At 42.3% G+C, this 17,686-nt stretch overlaps 1 protein-coding gene across 4 annotated transcripts; it reads right to left on the bottom strand.

The window, feature by feature from the left end:
- Positions 1-1,552: 1,552 nt before the first annotated feature.
- Positions 1,553-16,489, bottom strand: LOC113947530 (lamin-L(III)-like). 4 transcript variants are annotated; one of them, XR_003527775.1, is made up of 13 exons: positions 16,137-16,489; positions 11,863-12,019; positions 10,723-10,848; positions 9,653-9,823; positions 8,631-8,756; positions 8,290-8,510; positions 7,368-7,593; positions 6,436-6,543; positions 5,549-5,665; positions 5,345-5,452; positions 5,141-5,211; positions 3,766-3,797; positions 1,553-3,193 (listed from the first exon to the last, which is right to left on the bottom strand). XR_003527775.1 is itself a non-coding variant. In XM_027644167.1 (12 exons), exons 1-11 carry the CDS (start codon positions 16,487-16,489, stop codon positions 5,170-5,172), a joined length of 1,755 nt encoding a protein of 584 aa, XP_027499968.1. In that variant the 3' UTR covers positions 1,553-3,193; positions 5,141-5,169. The 4 variants fall into 4 exon arrangements, 3 of the variants coding, with proteins under 3 accessions (XP_027499968.1, XP_027499969.1, XP_027499970.1); XM_027644167.1 differs by lacking the exon at positions 3,766-3,797; XM_027644169.1 differs by lacking the exons at positions 3,766-3,797; positions 16,137-16,489 and adding an exon at positions 12,229-12,489 and having other exon boundaries at positions 1,554-3,193.
- Between the last annotated feature and the right edge of the window lie 1,197 nt (positions 16,490-17,686).

Raw genomic sequence — 17,686 nt, 5'->3', positions numbered from 1 at the left:
AGGAGGATAAGAGACAAATTCCTTGGAACTAAGTACAAACTGCTTCTAGTTCCACAGAGGTTGTATAGAACACCTGTGAGAGAAATAGGTATCCCTGGTGCCTACTGCAAACAAATGAAAAGTCAATGCACTTCTGCTTTTTATGTTTAGTTGAAAGGGATGGAAAGGAGAAAAAAGAGAAAATGAGATGGTGAGGGAAAGATGTGGTAACTAAAGATATGCTAAAAAAAAAGCCTCAAAATTAAGTACTAAATGAAGTTAGAATCACTGTGTTTCTCTATTAGCCATCTCTTGCATGTTTAGTGATGGAGTAGTGACCAAATCAAGTCAGCAGCCCCAGAGGAAGGTGTGATATTTTGCCAATTGCTCTCCATACAAGATAAATTGATGAGAAGAGAGCTGAACTCTTTTATGGGCAAACTGTCTTGAATCCACCTTCAGAGTTTCACTCTGTAGCCCAGTTGAAACAGCATTCCCTGGAGAGGAAAGAATTTCATGTGTATAACAGGTGCAGTCCCTTTTCCTTTTAAGAAGCATAAATGGCCCCCACGTGGCTCTCAAACCCATGGCTTTCTGGTTTCCCTCACCTGGTCTAGACTTGTGCAATAGTCACAAAAGAAGAGGAGGGTTATCCTTCACAGCTTCTGCTGGAGCCTGCTCCTTCAGGCACATCATTTCTGAATTACTAGTTACTAGAGCAACAACATGGAAAGAAAATTGCCCTGGCTGGTTTTTGAATGAAAGTAGCTATGAAGTTCTGAATATAAAATGCTTGAGACAACTTACACAGGTTCAAGTCTTTGGGATTCACAGTTGCTTTTGCTTTTCCCCCCTTATAAGAGAGATCTCACCTACCATACCTTTCCCGTACAGGCAAGAAATGAGGTATTGAAATCTCCCTTTTACCTCAACAGAATTCCCTAGAGGAAAGAATTATATATGCACAAATGTACATGCACAGATATATATATTTCAATTCTCAATACACTCTTCAATAGACAGCTCATCATTTAGTATAGAGCTCCTGGACAGCTGCAAGAGATGCCTCATTGAAAGTAGAAAGTGCAAAATTAGTAACCTGGAAGCAAATCAAAAGCTCAATACTGTTAGCAATTAGGGTTTCCTATGGTCTATGTACTTTACCCACTGTCATTAAGGTTTGCTGTCAGGAAGACAATTTGCACAGTAGGATCCATTGCATAGCAGAGAATTGATTCTTCTATTTGTGCCTTTATAGAAAGTTGCATGCTAAGGAAAAACAACAAACTACCCTGTAGACTGTGAATTGAGTAAATGGAAGCAGAACTTGTTTCCTGGACTGTTGCTCTTCCCTATCAACACTTGTATACTACTTCAGCTCTTCCATGGCAGTTGCTTAACACCATCCCTCCCTTGTGCAGTAAAAAGGTTTTATTTGACATAATGAAGAGTCCTCTTAAATCAAGCTTTATTTGAAATATAATGTAAACAGGAGAGCAGAGTACAGTTCTGAAAGTTTCTTCACTCTGCAGTCCCTAAACTTACCAGTTTATTACTTTGAAGTCTTTTGAACCACTCAACTGAAATCAGTGAATAAACAGACCTTTATTATTTAATTTGCAAATATTCAAATCCCAGACTTATATACATGACTTTTATATCCAAGACTTTTATATACATGAAAAATATCTTTAATAGTTAAAAAAGTTTTAAGAAATCAAGACAAATACAGCAATGTTATAGCAGCAGCTATTTCTATGGTTTCAGGTGGAACAAGAATTTGGATCTGCTACAATGCAAGTATTAAACCAACATCTACTCTTGATGTCTCAAAACTAGAACTTTCAAATAATGTAAAAGCTTAAGTTAGCATAAGCACCTTAACATCTACATCCTAAAACACCAAGGTCTTGAGTTTGGAACTGAGTCCTTTGGCAAGATAAAAGACAGTCAAAACACTATTCCAGCATCTAGATAAACCTGCAGGCTCAGCTACTCCTCTCCTGCTCTAAAGTAGAAGTGTACTTCCAGTGGCTCATCCAGGCCCTTCCTTTCCCCCTCAGGGCCAGCAACTAAGTTCAGTGAAGAGAGGCAAGGAGTGACTGACTGCAGTGCCCCCAGAGGCTGAGTGCCTGGTTCTGAGCGTTACAGGACAGGCTTTGCATGGACCCAGAGCTATCAATGATAGCACACTGACCAGTAGTCAAGTATTCCCCCAACTGGCCCACTGGACACATCCCCAGTGCTGCAGACTGCAGGGAGTCAGTACATAAGTACTCTAAGAGCAGCTGTTTCAATGCATTTTTCACTACAGTTGGTGCTTTCTGGTTTTCATGTTTGTTTTAGCATGTTTTTCTTTCTAGCCCCTTAGAAAGTTGTTGTTGGGACTATTCAAACAGTGCCAACAACACTAGTCACAGTACCTGCCCTGTTGGAATGAGATGCTTTTTCACATTTACAGGATACATTTGTCCAAGTTAAGGTTGGCACAGCTATGCTGTGATATTCTGTCTAGGAATATACAATACTGAAACTGGGGGATTTCCAGGTGCTAGAATATAGAAACAGTATGTGTATTACCAGGCACAAATACTTTTTACAACTTGCTTTTAATTTTAAAGTGTTTCACTCCAGCAAGTGCTGTAGAGCAGTTTTCATATATTTCTGCATCAGGACCTGAGCAGGAAACATTTCAGACACTCATAACTCTTCAGGACAATGTTTTAACTTGCTCAAGGGGCAAGCCAGGCTGTGATCTGTCCCATTTCCCGCTCAGGCTTAAAAGAGAAATTATCTTTGGAGAAACACCATATCAGAATATTGAGGCAGCCTCATGTTCATTGTCAAGTATTTAACATCCTTCTAGAGCACATTTAGAAGCTTTGTAAACTGTGTACCCTCCTCTCTTTCAGCAGGTCATGGAAACCAGATCCCTGTATAAAAGTAAAAATAAGTTCACATGGAGCTTGCATTCTACTGCTCTTTGTAAGAGTGAATCCGAGGACAGGGTCCAGTATCAGAAGGTAGGAAATTCCATCATGTTCTAGACAACGTTTCTTACAAAGACATCAGGTGTGATGTGAATTCCAAGTTTCAGATATTGCAGAAGATACCAAAACACGTACAGTCTATGTCACTTGGGACTCAGAGATGTTTTCAGATGATTGTCTCTTTGTCCACATTACATGAGAGAACAGCTGGGATCCTCATTTTGCTGCAGCAAGAAAACATGAAGACATGAGCCTAATTAGCATGCGTACAAACTTCTTATTTCTTGCTGGTTACCTACTTGATCCTCATATAGCCATGGAGGGGTTTTAGTGTTCTGTAGATTTAGTTACTTAATAAAGCAAAGCAGATTTTCAAGAGAGGCAGTACATGAACTGTACTAGATGGTTTGTGGGTGGGGAGAAAGATTACTAACTTGTAAAAATTTCAGGCCATGCAATACATGAGCCTGTGCCTTCCTTCATGAAAGGCTGTCAAGCTCACTACCTCTGTTCTCAAGCATCAGAACTTCACTGGCATGCAGATTCATGCTGCCCTAGTTAGGATGGTAAAAGCAGAAGCAAAAGGTATGGAAACCCTGCCTTCTTTTAAAGCACAGCATGCATTCTTCTCATCATTTTACTGCATGCAAGAAGTTAACTGTTGTTTACTAAGCTGCCACTTCAGTACCACCAATGCAGCAGAAGCACACAAGTACTAATGTCAAAACTTTAACAGGAATTCAGCAGACAGGAAAGATATTAACATTTGATTGGAAGTATTAGAATTGATTCTTACCATAAATGTCACACAACTGTATTGTAAAGTTGCTGATAAAACAGATTAGAGGTGTAAGGAAAAAAGTTACTTTTGCTTTCCATCATTGAATACCAAACAAGCCATATCAGTGAACCCAAAAAAACCCCACCTTTTAAAATAAAAAGCAGCCACCCTGGAGGAGAGGCACTACTCTGAATATGAAAAGAAGCTTGTTTTGCTAAGTCTCTTCATGACCCTAAAGCTTCCTTCAACCATTCTGGTGTGTGCTGTGCATTAAGAGCCTAAAGGGCAGAACAGCATTATGGAACCTCTCTCAACAGCCTCATTAACAAGGTATCACCATCTTCAGTGAGAGACTGAAAATATTACAAGAATGTGCATGCAAGTCAGGAGACTGATAAACGTCCATTAAGCCACATGGTATTGTAGGAACATATTTACCCAAATTTTCTGTTTGAAAAGATAAGAAAAAGAAACAAGCAGCAGGCACTAACTGCTTATTCTTGGGAACATTTTCTTCAGAAAGACAGCATGAAGGTGTTTTTGAGTTAGTTTCCAGACAGATATATTACAAAAATATTTAGGAAATGGTGGTGGGAGCTTTAAGACTTATTGCACTAAGATGCAAATCCTCCTTTTAACTGTGTAGGATCAGTTTTAGGAAGAACTGTGGTAACTTAACATGTGTCAGCAGGAGGGAGGTTTTAGCTGGGCACAACCTTGCACTTCAGGCCTTGAAGTCTGTACTAGCAAAGGGGACATGGTGCTATTTCAGGTCAAGACACAAACCAATTTGGGTCAAGGACAGTTATAATTGTTCAGTTATAACCAATTTAAAGCCCTCATATTAGTTGTTTTAGACAACTTCAGCAATTAAAGACAGTTCACTACCAGTATATCAAAGTGCAGTAGGAGCATCCAATATATATCAGAGGAGACTGGTAATATGGTTAATCAAGAGCCATTTGAAGGGGCTGTGGAGTCTTGCACAGGGTATTACAACATGTAAGTTTGTAGCCAGGGTTTGTAAGTATATTCAACTTAAATGCACACTGAAGTTATCTTAAGAGCAAGTCAGGGACACTGGAGTGTCAGATAAGTCACTTCATCTCACAAAAATAGTGTTTGCATTCTGTTTGTGGGACAACAGCTTCAAAGTTAACACACAGTCAGATATTCAGATGAAATAGACATTAAAGGTTGTACCTTTCAGTGTGTCAGTAATAAGATATTAAATATCTTAATGCATACTCAGCCAGAGAATAAGCAAAACATCAACTGCATTTCTGATGCAAAGCCATGCAAGCTACATCCTATGTGGGACAAGAGCCTGCAGCACCACTAATGAAGCAAGTTCTCTATGAGATGACAAGCATGATTCTCACCATCTCACCTGCTTAAGGATGCTCACAGGAACCACTATCATGAAACCAAACAACATTTCTTTTTTCTTCTTCTTTTGGTCTGACATCAAGAAAAACATTAATAGTTGAAGGATATGAATAGTACTTAAAGAAGTATTTTGATTTAGTATGGAAAAGAAGTGGCCATTGAGTGACTCTGCTGATGGCATGCATTTAAACTTCAGGCAGCTTACCTGAGATGCAAACTCCATTTCACTTCCAGTTATTTCTTCATAATCATCATCTTGCTCACTGCTTTCTTCTCCTCTGGGTACAAATGTTATCTTCCTCTCTGCGAGTTCCTAGAATACAATTGAATTGCCACCAAGGATCCTCACGGATTAAGCACAAACAAATTTAGTATTAGGACAGTAGAAGCTATTTACTATTTCACTTACCTCACCATCATCTGTGATAAGTGTAACATCAATACTATCCCCAGTTCCCCAAGACCTCTGAGACTTCCAGACCAGATCACTTGGACCTGGGCTTACACCAGCAGCTGCACCCCAGATCTGCAATAGATTTAGAGTGAGCCTCTGAAGAATCTTTGTAGTTAGAGGAGGATTCAGTCTAATACACATAACTATCAAGTACTGCAATACCAAAGATGTCCAGTAACAGAAACTGAATCATTGTGATCCCTGGCAAGTTAGTTCTTTTTAGGAATACCAAGAATGATGGTAAAGTTGTTTTTTTTTTTTAACTGAAAACTGTAAAACACTTAGTGCAGAAGAGGCTGTTACCAGCTTCTACCTGCTGCAGAGGTAGCCCTGCTTGGCATGCATAACATTTGAGTCACAGAGCCAAGCCATAGTCACAGACATGCTTGAGGCAGCAACTTGTGTGTACAAGAGCCTCTCTCCTGGTCACTCACAGATCTCTTAAGCAAGCTCCTACACAGTTTGGAGTAGCAAGTGTAGAGTTTGGCTCTTTATCGCTATCTAAATGTACTTAAGAGTACAATTTTAGTGCTAATGTTTAGCTTAGTACAATATACTTAGGGAACTCTAAGAATATACTACAGTACAATGATTCTATTTACAGTTAGAGCACATTCCAATCTGGGATGATCCAGGTTTCATCCAAGCTTTAAAGAAAATTTAACTGGCATTTCAGATTAAGTTGCTGCAAAGATTTTCCCTCATCTCCCTCACTACATAAAATAAGAACTTTAGTCCTTCAGGCACTTAAAGTATCAGTTTAGTTTTCCAAATTACAGGAATCTCTATTGACATCTAACACAGGAACAGAGCTGAGAAAGTTTGACAAAACCACTACCTACTGTAACTACTTGGCCTGCCTGAAGAGTGAACTGCGAAGGAAACTTGTAAGTAACATCTGACACACTTCCAATATGTCGTCTCAGCACCCAGCCATGGAGTGATTGATCCTGTGGGACAAGAAATTTCACTCAGCATTGCAGATCAACACCATGTGATGCAAATGCAAGGTTCTTTCCAGACTCATGGGTCAGTTTTAATGCCACTCCTGTAGCATACAAAAATGTGACCAATTTTGAGGAAGCAGGCAAGTTTCCATTACAGCCTCCCTATGTTTTCTCCTTGTATTTTAGGATTCTCCTTAGTCCCATAAGTTAGGCCACACCTATTCTTGCCTTCCATTGAAGGGGGGGTCATGATGCTCTTTACCAGGGAGATTCTTATAAGTGAAGTTTATCAGAACTGTGCCCATCTACCCAACTTGAGCCATATATATATAAAATACATAGTAGCCTGTGAAGTTGTAAGGCATCTCAGGCTGAAGAGGCTAGACTACAAGCCACATGTTTTGAAGCCCTAATGATTAATTCTAATAGTTCTGGCTTTGCAAACTAAACTAGTCAAAGAACTACCTAACCGATCAGATAAACCCTCCACATGGATTAGATATCATCATCTCTATTTAATCTTTTAGCTGGTTTAAGTATTTTTAAGCAATAAGAGACTGTCATGATCCAATTTACTAGGCACCCTATTAAGTTCATCAAGGATAAGTAGTACTTCTGATAGTGCTAGCCTGAATCTGATGACAAACAGCTGAAGGTGTTCGATTTCTGCATAAGAGAACTCATTGCACCTCCACCCAAAAGCACCTCCCAGACAGCCCTGTGAACAGAACACCTGCAGTACCAAAGAAGTCAGTCTCTAGTCTTTCACTAAGCTAGAAGTCATTCACAGTCACACTTGGCAATGAAGGCCATGAAAGCAAAAGTACCTCGTCAGAGTTGTTTTTAACCCTGACAAATTTCCCATCTGCATCGATCTCTTCAATGGATACATTTCCAGAAGCTGAGGCATGCTGAACAGTCTTAAATGCAGCAGCACACTCTCTCTTTTTGGATTCTTTCACTTTCCTTTTCTTCCCATGCAGAAACCTCCGTCCTTTACTTGTTGTTGGAGTTGCCATGCTGCGTGAAGATGGAGTGGGTGACAGCCTCAGCCTAGAGGAGAGTCAGATAACATTCACTTGACTGTCTGACATGCTTGATTTCTCGTCAATCCTATCCTCCTACTGTAACCAAGCCTAACAGCTTCCTCTGTCCAAGCTTTCCATGAATATAAAATTTTCTTTTTATTGGCAAGAGTAGCTAAGGCTTGTTAAGTCTGGAAGACCGCTCCAGCCCTGAAGTCCAGAGCAAGCTTATATTGATAAGAAAAAAGATTCCCAACTGCAGTAAGTATTCCTTTAAAGTCTCTACAGACACAGTCTTCAGTAAAAGTAATTTTAAGGTTTTTGACTCTTCTAATTGAGAGTTCTTGTCTCAATAGGCAAGTGAGATATCATGTCTGGATAGATGGGAGTTGATACAGTTTCTCAGTTTCATTCATGGAACTTGAGCACTGTCTTTGATATATCTTTAAGATGTAGCACAAAACTTTGAGGAAGTGGAGGAACGTCTAATGGACCTTTGAATTTTATCAGTTGGGTTTATCAAGCTACTTCATCTTACTACACCATGTGTTAGAGGTGGGATATAAATACCTTCTACAGAAGATTATGCTTCATTAACTAAGTTACTGCACTAATGACATACTTAATGTTTGTGTCTTATCTCCTCCACGTTCTGAAGGTATACAGTTAGTGTAGATGTCCTGAATGAAGCAAGTCCTCATATGAAGATCTTGTCATAGCCTACCTCTGTTCCTCTCCTTCCAGCATCTTTCTGTAGGCATTTATTTCCAAATCCAGAGCCAGTTTCACATCTAAGAGATGCTCATATTCTTCCAGCTGTTCTTGTGCCTGCCTCTGAGCTTGTGCCATTTCTTCCTCCTTTTCAGCCATGTGCCTTCGATGGAGATCACGATCATAATCCAGCAAGTCCTGTAGCTCCTTTATTCTGCTCTCCAAAGCAACATTCTAAAATGAACAGAATGGGAAAAAAAACCCCACAACTAAGGATTAGAGAGAAGAGGCCAATATTTTCAATTGAATATCTAAATTAAAATAATTCTAAGGTTATACAAATAAAGACAGCACCTGGCTTTGATACTGATTAACTTGAGATACCAGAGTATCAATTCTCTTCTTTGTTTCCAGCAGCTCCTCCCGAGCAGCACTGGCAGACTCACTATTTCTTCTTGCAGTTAGCTGGGCATTCTCCATCTGCAGATAAGTCACTGTTAGTAATCAGTTGCATATTACCATATATTTTAAATACGTAAGGAAACCCAAGTAATTTTCACCTGTTACATCTGGAAATAGTTTTGTTTTACTTAAGTGTGCAGATATGAATGAAGTCCAGCTCAAAGGTTTTCACTGCTTTCCAAGGAGGTTTACAGAAGTTTGATATTTATGTCAGAAAAAGTCAGCAATAATCAGGTAGAGAAAGTGGCTGGATTAGGATATTTCAGTTAGAGATGCATGAAGTCTTTGTATAGACATTAATGAATTCTCCAGAAGAACAATGGAGAATATATTTAGAAGCTGCTTCAGAGCATAGGGCTGCAGGACATTGGGTGTGCATATCAAACTATTATTGCTCTTCCCCAAAAGGTCTGTTACTAAAGAGTTCCTGCATCATTATAAGCAGCATTGAATTGCTCTACAAATAGCTCAATCTTGAGATTTTCCAAGAAAGGATAAAGTGCTCCTACAAGAGGCACTCAGAATTTCCAGTCAAAACAGAAACAGAAGCATCCAAAGGAATTCACTGAATTGGCACATAAGTTAGAGTGTAGAAAAAGTTAGGCTTTATTCAAGACTGAAATTGCTTAATACACACCTTGGTCCCAAATTTGTCAGAAGTCTCAAATATAATCAGCTATTCCTAGTCACTTCCCAAAGGGACAGTATTTATGCTTGAACCAGTTTGGTTTGGGACCAAAAGTTTGCAGAAATCCTAAATTTGACACTGCTTTGCAATTCCATAACTTATGCCAAGAAGCTCCACACTGAAAGCAAGGGATCCATCAGATAAGCTGTTCATGCTAGCGTGACTTGAATTGTGTCAAGGTGCAGAGAACTTCAGCTTTGTTTTACTGTCGTCTTTACAAACTCACCTTTGCACTGAATGTTCGCTCCAGCTCCTCTTTGTATCCTTGAATTTGTTCTTCGTGTTGTCTTCTGATCTCCTGCAGAGCTTCTGAGAGCTTACTCTCAAATTCTCTCTGACGGCCAGATTCTACTTCTGCTACCCTGCTCTCATGGACTCTTTTTGTCTCCTTGAGCTTCTAGAAGAAGAAATTTTACAGAGAATAAACAAGCCAATACAGTTTGAGACTCAAAGTGTACCAGCTTCATGAGTCCTTCACTCCTGAAGCACATTTCTCATTGAGTACACAGTAATTCATCTTGATTCATATCTTAGGTGTTCATCCATTAGGTCTGGCATGCCCACCTTGCTAGATGCCTCACTATTGTTTTGCCATCTCACTGCCAACATTGCTCAAACTAATAAAAGTAATAATTCATATTTAATTGTAAGACTTAATTCTTTACACTAGATAGTTTATTTTACTTTGAACACATGCAGATACACTTCAGTTTCTTCAAGCACTGTTACTTCACCTATTCTTGTTTTATTCAAAAAGTCGTAGCAGTTGGTTAGAGAACTTAGAATTCTATCACTTAAACCACACACTTCAAGATTCCTACCAGCAAGAAGGAAGCTGGTTTACATTCACCTGTTTCTTAGTTCTGTGTACTGACTTCTCTCACAAAGGTTACCAGACACCATTAAGAAGTGTTAAGGAAGTTGGGAACACAAGTTGCTTATTAAAGCAGATTTAATTTCTTCACTTATTTCAGGCTTCAAGCAAACATCTGGAATAATTTAACAGTAACTGTAATATATGCACTTTCACAAAACAGTATACTGGGATTGTAGTTCAGAAGAGCAGCCTGAGAAAATTCTCTCATATTCCAGATATCTCTTGGTACTAACCCAGTTAACATGAGGTTGTGTACTTCCTTGAAGTCTTCCTAGTTAGGTGGATTCAATTAGGTGATGGGCTGCCATAGGTTGGCTCAGCTAGTTACCTTTTTAAGCATTAAGCCCATCTTAACCTTACTTTTAAGTGCATCCATGGATACCTAGAAAAAAATTGCTGGTTTATAAGCTAAAACATACATCTTCATGAAGGCGCTTCTGGAACGTCATTTCTTCCTGCAAAGTTTTCATATGATTTTCTAGGTCCACCCTCCTCAACATTTCACTGTGGAGATGCTTTGTGGTATCTTCCAGTGACATATTCAGCTAGAAAGGACAGATGACAGGGTTATCAAAATTGAGAGGTCATGTTTTCAAATTAAGGCAGCCAATGTGTTATAGATCATTCAACTTCACTCCCACAGCAACCAAAACACGCTGCTTGAGTGAAGTGGGTTATTCTGTTTAAGTTCTTATTTCAGTGGGATCCAGAATATTACCAACAGATAGAATCCTATTTAATTTTTATGTAGACCAGATTTCCCACAAGGCAAATGCAGAGCAGCCCTTAATGCCACCAGCTAAGTTTGACTCCTCAGAGTAGACTTCTGATCAATTGTACCATCCATATACGTTCCTCCCCTTTTACAATAGCAGATATTTAGAACTTCTTCCTAACTCATCATATAATTTCTTTGACACTTAATGGAGTAAAATCCTCCAGATATAGCCTACCTACATTGACATGCTATTATACGTTTCCAGTGTTGGAGTATGTTGCTTTAATGATACAATGTTGTTTGTTTTGTTGGGTTTTTTAAAGTTTTCATCCTTACAAATTTGAAATTAGCTTATTCAATGAACACATTAAAGCATGAAGATACTAAAGCTATGCTCTTATAAGTGCATTGATAGAGTAGCAACTCGAGCAGAGTTCATTTTAGTTGCACAAAAGCCTACAAAAAAGAGAGTAGTCAGAACTTATTCTACCCAGATATTAAGCACAGGGAAGCAGGGTTTCTCCAGGGCTCCCTTCCTTGACATGTTACAGAATTCTTCAGGGATTACAGCAGTACTACAATTTTCAACTTGTTTTGACCTTAGAACAAGAAACATTACATACTGTGGTCATAGAATTTAAGGTGCATGCAACAGGTGGAAGTCTTAAGGCACTATGAGTAGCAATTGCTTTCAGCAAGATTGTGGAAATCTTTTTGCCTACTCTTCACTGCCATAGTTAATGGGCTTTCCCTGCTTTTAGATATCAAAAAGTAATTGGGGAAAACCAAGCAAAAACTGCAGGAATAGCAGCAAAGTTTAAATTCCAAGAGCAAGTCTTACCGTGAGTACTTCCTCCTTTAATTCACGGAGCTCACTCTCTAAAGTGCGGTTCTCGCTCAGGGCTGTGGCTAAGTCAGCTTCCTTCGCGATCAGCTGGGCATCGAGGTCTCTCAGACGAGCCTGGGCCAGGTTCAAATCACTTTCTTTTTTGGAATTCCTGCAAGTGAAAGTTCTATACTGGTAAGTTGCAGCTGGTGAGGAAGGGTTTGTTTTCAATGTGTTTCAACGTGTTTGCCTTCAGAGGGGTCTGTGGTGAAACAGAGGGGAGGTTAATCGTGCTCACGGTGAGAGCACAGGGTGAGCTGTAAAACAAACGGACAGGCCCCTCGGCCAAGCATCATTTGTTTAACCGGCAAGATTCCTGACCCATTTTCCAGCTCGTTCTGCGCGAATCCTATGCGGAAGCCAGCTATTCTCCACGGCATTCCCAACGGGAAAGGGAAGGGACGGCACAGGTCTCCAGCTCCACAGGGAGGGATGGTCACACTCCGTGACCGAGCCTTCACGGACACTCCCCCGCAGCAAGGGCCGCCACCAGCCCGCCGGGAAGGCGCCTCACGGCACCGGGGGCTCCGACCCCGCACGACCCTGGCCGGGGAGACCCGCAGGGGCTGAGGCGGCCGGGCCGGTCACACACGGGGCGAAGCGCCCCCTCCTCCGCGGGCTGTGGCTGCCGGGGGTGCCGCTCCTCCTCCCCGCAGCACAGAGGGAGCTTTGTCCCCCAGAGGCCACCGGCCAGCCCTGGGAGCTGCCCCGCGGCCCCGCTGGAGCTTTGCCTCCTGCAGCCCCTCAGCGAGGTCCGACAGCCGCCCTCCCTCACAGCACCCCTGCAAGGGACTGCCCTTCCTCGGGAAGGGACACGCACTCCTCCCTCCACCGTGGAGATGCAAGGGAAGAGCAGCTTTGCCTTGGGAAGAGGCATCTCCAGACCAACGCCCAGGCACTGCACCTCGGGTACCGCCTGCACGGCCAACAGGGTTACGTTGCCAGTTTTACTTGGCACCACGGCGGCAAAGTGCTGGGCCCTCAGCGAGTTCTGTCAAAGAACACAGTGATAACTCCCCACACTAGTCCAACTTTTAAAATCCTTTGCAGTTGCCCTGCCCACTATCCAGAGTCTTGAGTTCCTGCTCAAAACTCAGACTTGAGCTTGCAAAGAGTAAAGGCCTCAATCTGTTTTGGCAAAATCTCTTCTGCCAAGTGGCAAAGTTGTGCTCGTTCATACAATGAGTTTTCCAGTGGATAACAGAGCAGAGTTGGAGAGAATCCAAAGCAATTCTGCAGGATTGATCAGCTCTAGAAAGCCTGGATTGCAAGGAAAGATTGGAAAAAAACTTAGGGTTGTTTAGTCTAGAGAACAGAAAAGTGACAGGAGACAGAACAGCCTTTACATACATGAAGGGAATCTATTTTCCATGTCTGTTGTAGAACAGACGGGAAGCTGCAGGCTTAAATTGCAGGGAGGAATATTTGTGTTAGATGTTTAGGGGGAGGAAACTAACAGTAGTTCAACATGGAAGCACATTGCTTGGGGGGGATATTCTGGAATCCCCATCATCTGGAATTTAAAATAAGAGTTACACAAAATCTGCTAGAAGGGATGCAGGTATGGCTGCTTCCAACACAGGTCTGGGGCATCTGGTTACATCAGGTTCTTGTTCAAGGCCTTTTCTAGCTCTCCTCTGCAGAGACCTTTGTTGATTGTGCTTTGCTAGCAAAGGTTATTTAGTCTTTACTCAGACTCTAGGAGGAAAGTAGCTCTACTAACTATGAAAAACAGATAATATGCTATAGTTTTAGTATTTACATGTTTCTTTCTTTTCTAGGTATTCACCTTCCTTTTGGGTCTCTCCTACCACTTACTGTATTATGTATGATATTAAGTATATCAGTAACACTACATTGTAATAATATTGACTGTTTCATCCTACAATAATATAAATTTCATTCTGCAATCAAAGTGTTTGCAAAACTGAAATTCCATTACTATCTGTGTTTTAGCAGTCCACTTTCCCAGAGTAAGCCTCTGACAGCCAGGCTGAGGTTTCCTAGATTCTTTCCTGACAAATATTTTCAAAGAAATCTGGACTGAGTAATTTCATCTTTAAGAACAATAATTTAAAGAGTCTGACTTTGACAAGAGCTTTTATTACCCTTTTAAACCAAGTTTGGGGTTCTGAACACCACTTTATACCATCATGCAGAAAGCGGTGACAGTTACAGTACTCTGCACTATTCCATATACCAACCATTCTAGAACTAAGTGTGAGTTACTGACTATCAATTACAAGCAAAAACTTTGAGGCACTGCCAATCACATTCTCTGTAAGTCAGGATGTCACATATGCTCAATCTGAAGAATTTAAATAATTTTACCAGAATATTTCAGGTATGTGTTCGGACTCCAGTTTGTCAAGACCAGAGGACATCAACAGCACGTACAGAATTCATTCTTATGGCCTCAGCTGCTACTCCGTGTGTCAGTTCAGCAGTAAAATGCACATCTATACTCCCTGATGCAGAAAGGAACTGGTCTTGTCTCTCTCTGCTGTGTTACTGTAGTTGCTTTGACCTTCCTCAGGCTCTGAATTCAACCAACTGATATGCTTATCTACAACTCCTCCTCCCCAAACATCCTTGGCCTACTTCCAGTCACCACTGTAAGTAGTAAGAAAGAAACTGAAATGCAGTAAGTCATCATAAACTTTGAGTCTCTCAACTTGTGATTAGTCAGAGCCAATAGTTAATGCTGTTGGGAAATTATCTGGTGACATTCCATACCATAAGAGTTAAATAGCCACCAGGTTATTTAAAGGGTGTATATATTAAGGGCACGATACCCTCAAAGTTTGTTCCAAGTCATCTGAGACATCTGCAGTTAGGCAGCCCAGATACAACACACATTAATATTAGGACTTCAGTCTAGTCCTTTCAGAAACCAGTATGTACTGGATATCATTTCCCATGGGATGTAAATTTAACCACTTCTAAGACCTATTTAAAGTAAAGAAAAAACAACAGTCTAGAGGATTGCATACCTGCCAAGTCTAAAGCTTTATAAACAAAGCCAAAGTTATACAAACACAAAGAGCAGCAGAAAACTTTTAGAACAGGCATTACCCCTCTCCTCACTGTCCAGTCAAGTGGCTGGTTAGATTTATGAAACAGATCTGTGAGCCAAAACCCAGCATGACTGAGACAAGCCCAACAACAACTATGCAGATGAAAACAGAAGCTTAGAGTAAAAACACATTTTATTCCCAAGCAGAACAGCTACTGAACCTATGAGGGGGCAGTACTTGCTCCATACAGGCATTAAAAGAAGAAGTTAGTGCCTCAGTTTGCTATGATTACATGCTTATAACAAGATGTTGGAGGCTTGTGGACACCCAAATTATTACAAGTCTGTAGGTGATTTAGGGGTACAATGGGTCATTAAAGTAACTAGCAGTGCTAGTACGCTGTATACATCCATAAAGGAAGCTTGTTGGGATTGGACACTTGTTTCCTCCCCTTCACTACACTTCTCTTCCCTCCTTCAAGAGGATGTGATTGCACTTATATTGGGCCACCCCTTTGTTCCAGCCTAGGCAAGACTAGACAACAAGATGATTCCAGGCTCAGGATACACAGCTTACAAGAAAGTCTAGCTGAAACAGCAGGCAGCTTGTCCCAGTAGCATGTAAATCCAGACCCAAAAGCCACTAGGAAAACTCCTATGAAGTACCAACCTGGACCAGGTAAGCTATACTGCTCCCAGGACTGCCCTCTCTGGACAACGCCTGAGCAAAACAGCCCAAAAGAGATGTGCACTAACTCCATACAAAACTCCTTCCACTGCTTCCATAACTTTCTAGATCCTTTCCAGCATCTTGAGCATTTGTAAACACAGGTGTGGTACCAAACCCATGCAGCTTTGCATTCATACCCTATAAGAGCACCCAGCACCCCAAATTTTGACAGAGCCCCATGCCCATCCCAGGTGCCATGCCACCCCATAGCACCACCAGAGGAGGCACTCCCAGTAGTGTCCCTACAGCTCACCTTCAGAACAGGAATCCAGATGTCTCCTGACCCAAGACACTCCAACCCCAAAGAGCCTTTGGGGTGTCACCCCTGCACGACCCATACACCCAACATCCCTGTGCACTCTCCCTACAACACACAGCTCTTGCCAGCAGCATCCCCTTCCCCTCATCCCGCAGGAGCCCCAAAAGGCCGGCTCTCCGGGGTGTCCCCAGGCAGGGAGGCCTGCTCGGGGCCGGGGCACCGACCGGACGTGCAGCTGCCGGTGATCCTCGCCGATCTTGCCCAGCTCCACCTGCAGCGTGGCCCGCTCGATGGCGATGTCGTCCAGCGCCCGGCGAGCGTCGGCCAGCTCCGCCTGGTAGTGCAGCCGCAGGCAGTCCAGCTCCCGGTCGGTGCCCGCCTCCTGCTCGCTCAGTCGCAGCTGCAGCGCCGAGTTGTCGGCCTCCAGCGCCCGCACCCGCTCGATGTAGGCGGCCAGGCGGTCATTGAGCTGCTGCAGCTCCTCCTTCTCCTGCAGCCGGCTCAGCCGCGCCGGGCTCAGCGGCGTCTCCGCGGCGCGGCCGCCGCTGGCCGGCGTGGGGGGGAACTCCGTGGCCATGGCAGCTCCTGCCCGGGCCCCGCCGCCGCCGGGACCGCCCCGCGCAGGACACCCAGCGCCCGCCGCCGCCCCGGTATAAATAGCCGCCAAATAGCCGGCAGCTGCCGCCGGCCCGCGGAGAGGGTGGGCAGCTTAAAGGGCTCGGGCTGTGCCCCGCGGCCGCGGCGGCCCGGACGATCAGGATCTCCTGTAAAAAACAGACTTTTTTCTTTCTTTCTTTTTTTTTTTTTTTTTCCTCCTTCTCTTCCCTGCTTTATCTTTCACACGTGCCTTGCTACATCTCATCAGTCCAATGGTGCTGCCCGGAGAGGGCGGAGGAAGGAAAAGCCTACCGCAGCCCAGCGTTCTCACAGACCTGTGCAAGCGGTCGGGGTGAAAACAAAATCGCAGGTTTAAGAAGATGCATGACAGCTGCAGTGATGCTCATACTCCAGCATGATGCTGTGTCAGTGCTCTGCCTGTTCTATCTGTTTTGTTTTTTCAAGTGTTCAGCTGATGAAAATAACCTTTTTGTTCTGCTCTTGGTGATCATTTTTAGCTTTCCTGTCAGCCATCCCAGTGTGATAGAACAGAGGTGGAAGGAGGACCTGCGTGAAGACAACTGTGTGAAGCAGTCTGCAAAGCCTTACACTAATTACATTTTATGAAAATCAGCGTTCAGTACTGATTGCTTCAACAATCAGGTTGCTTCAGCACTTCTTTAGTAAGTGATATGTACAGTGATAGTTGTCAGTTTCCTCCAGTAGCTAATTAATTTACGCTTGTTCACTTACATTTTAGAGAGCAGATGCTGTAGAAATCTCATTCAGTATGAACACCAAAATCTCTAAACATTACTCTAACTGTTAATTATTATGTTTTTTTGTGGCAGTTACAAGAAATGTCACTTGAGAGCTTAGCTTAGGTTAATGTTATTTCCTACACGTAAAAATGACCTTGACATGCTCTTGGAGTTCTTTAAACGTAAAGATAGGTTTTATGAAGGTTGTAGGCATAAAATCAAGCTTCACTTTATAGGAGGGCAGGCGGGTAATATTGGAGACCAACACAGCTGGGCCCAAGGCTGTAGCTGGGGATTTTAGAATAAGGTGATGTATACCCCTGGATACAAAGTTACAAAGGAGATAAGGACAAAGAAGGAGGTATGAATGCTCATCAGGGGTTATTCTTCAGATCATCTTTACACATTTGTGTAAA

Source organism: Corapipo altera, unplaced genomic scaffold (genome assembly GCF_003945725.1).
Source record: "Corapipo altera isolate COAL_440 unplaced genomic scaffold, ASM394572v1 50, whole genome shotgun sequence".
In the NCBI taxonomy this organism is placed as follows: Eukaryota; Metazoa; Chordata; class Aves; order Passeriformes; family Pipridae; genus Corapipo; species Corapipo altera.
Note: the sequence above shows the minus strand (reverse complement) of the source record. Positions and strands in the feature narration are given on the sequence as shown.

What these genes read in the sequence shown, in the direction of transcription:
- LOC113947530 (XM_027644167.1), bottom strand. Translation starts at nt 16,489, where the DNA reads ATGGCCACGGAGTTCCCCCCCACGCCGGCCAGCGGCGGCCGCGCCGCG. An exon ending in TAAAGGAGGAAGTACTCACG is followed by an intron (nt 10,849 to 11,862) that starts GTAAGACTTGCT and finishes TGTCCTTTCTAG; the next exon opens with CTGAATATGTCACTGGAAGA. An exon ending in CTGGAAGGAGAGGAACAGAG is followed by an intron (nt 7,594 to 8,289) that starts GTAGGCTATGAC and finishes ACTCTCCTCTAG; the next exon opens with GCTGAGGCTGTCACCCACTC.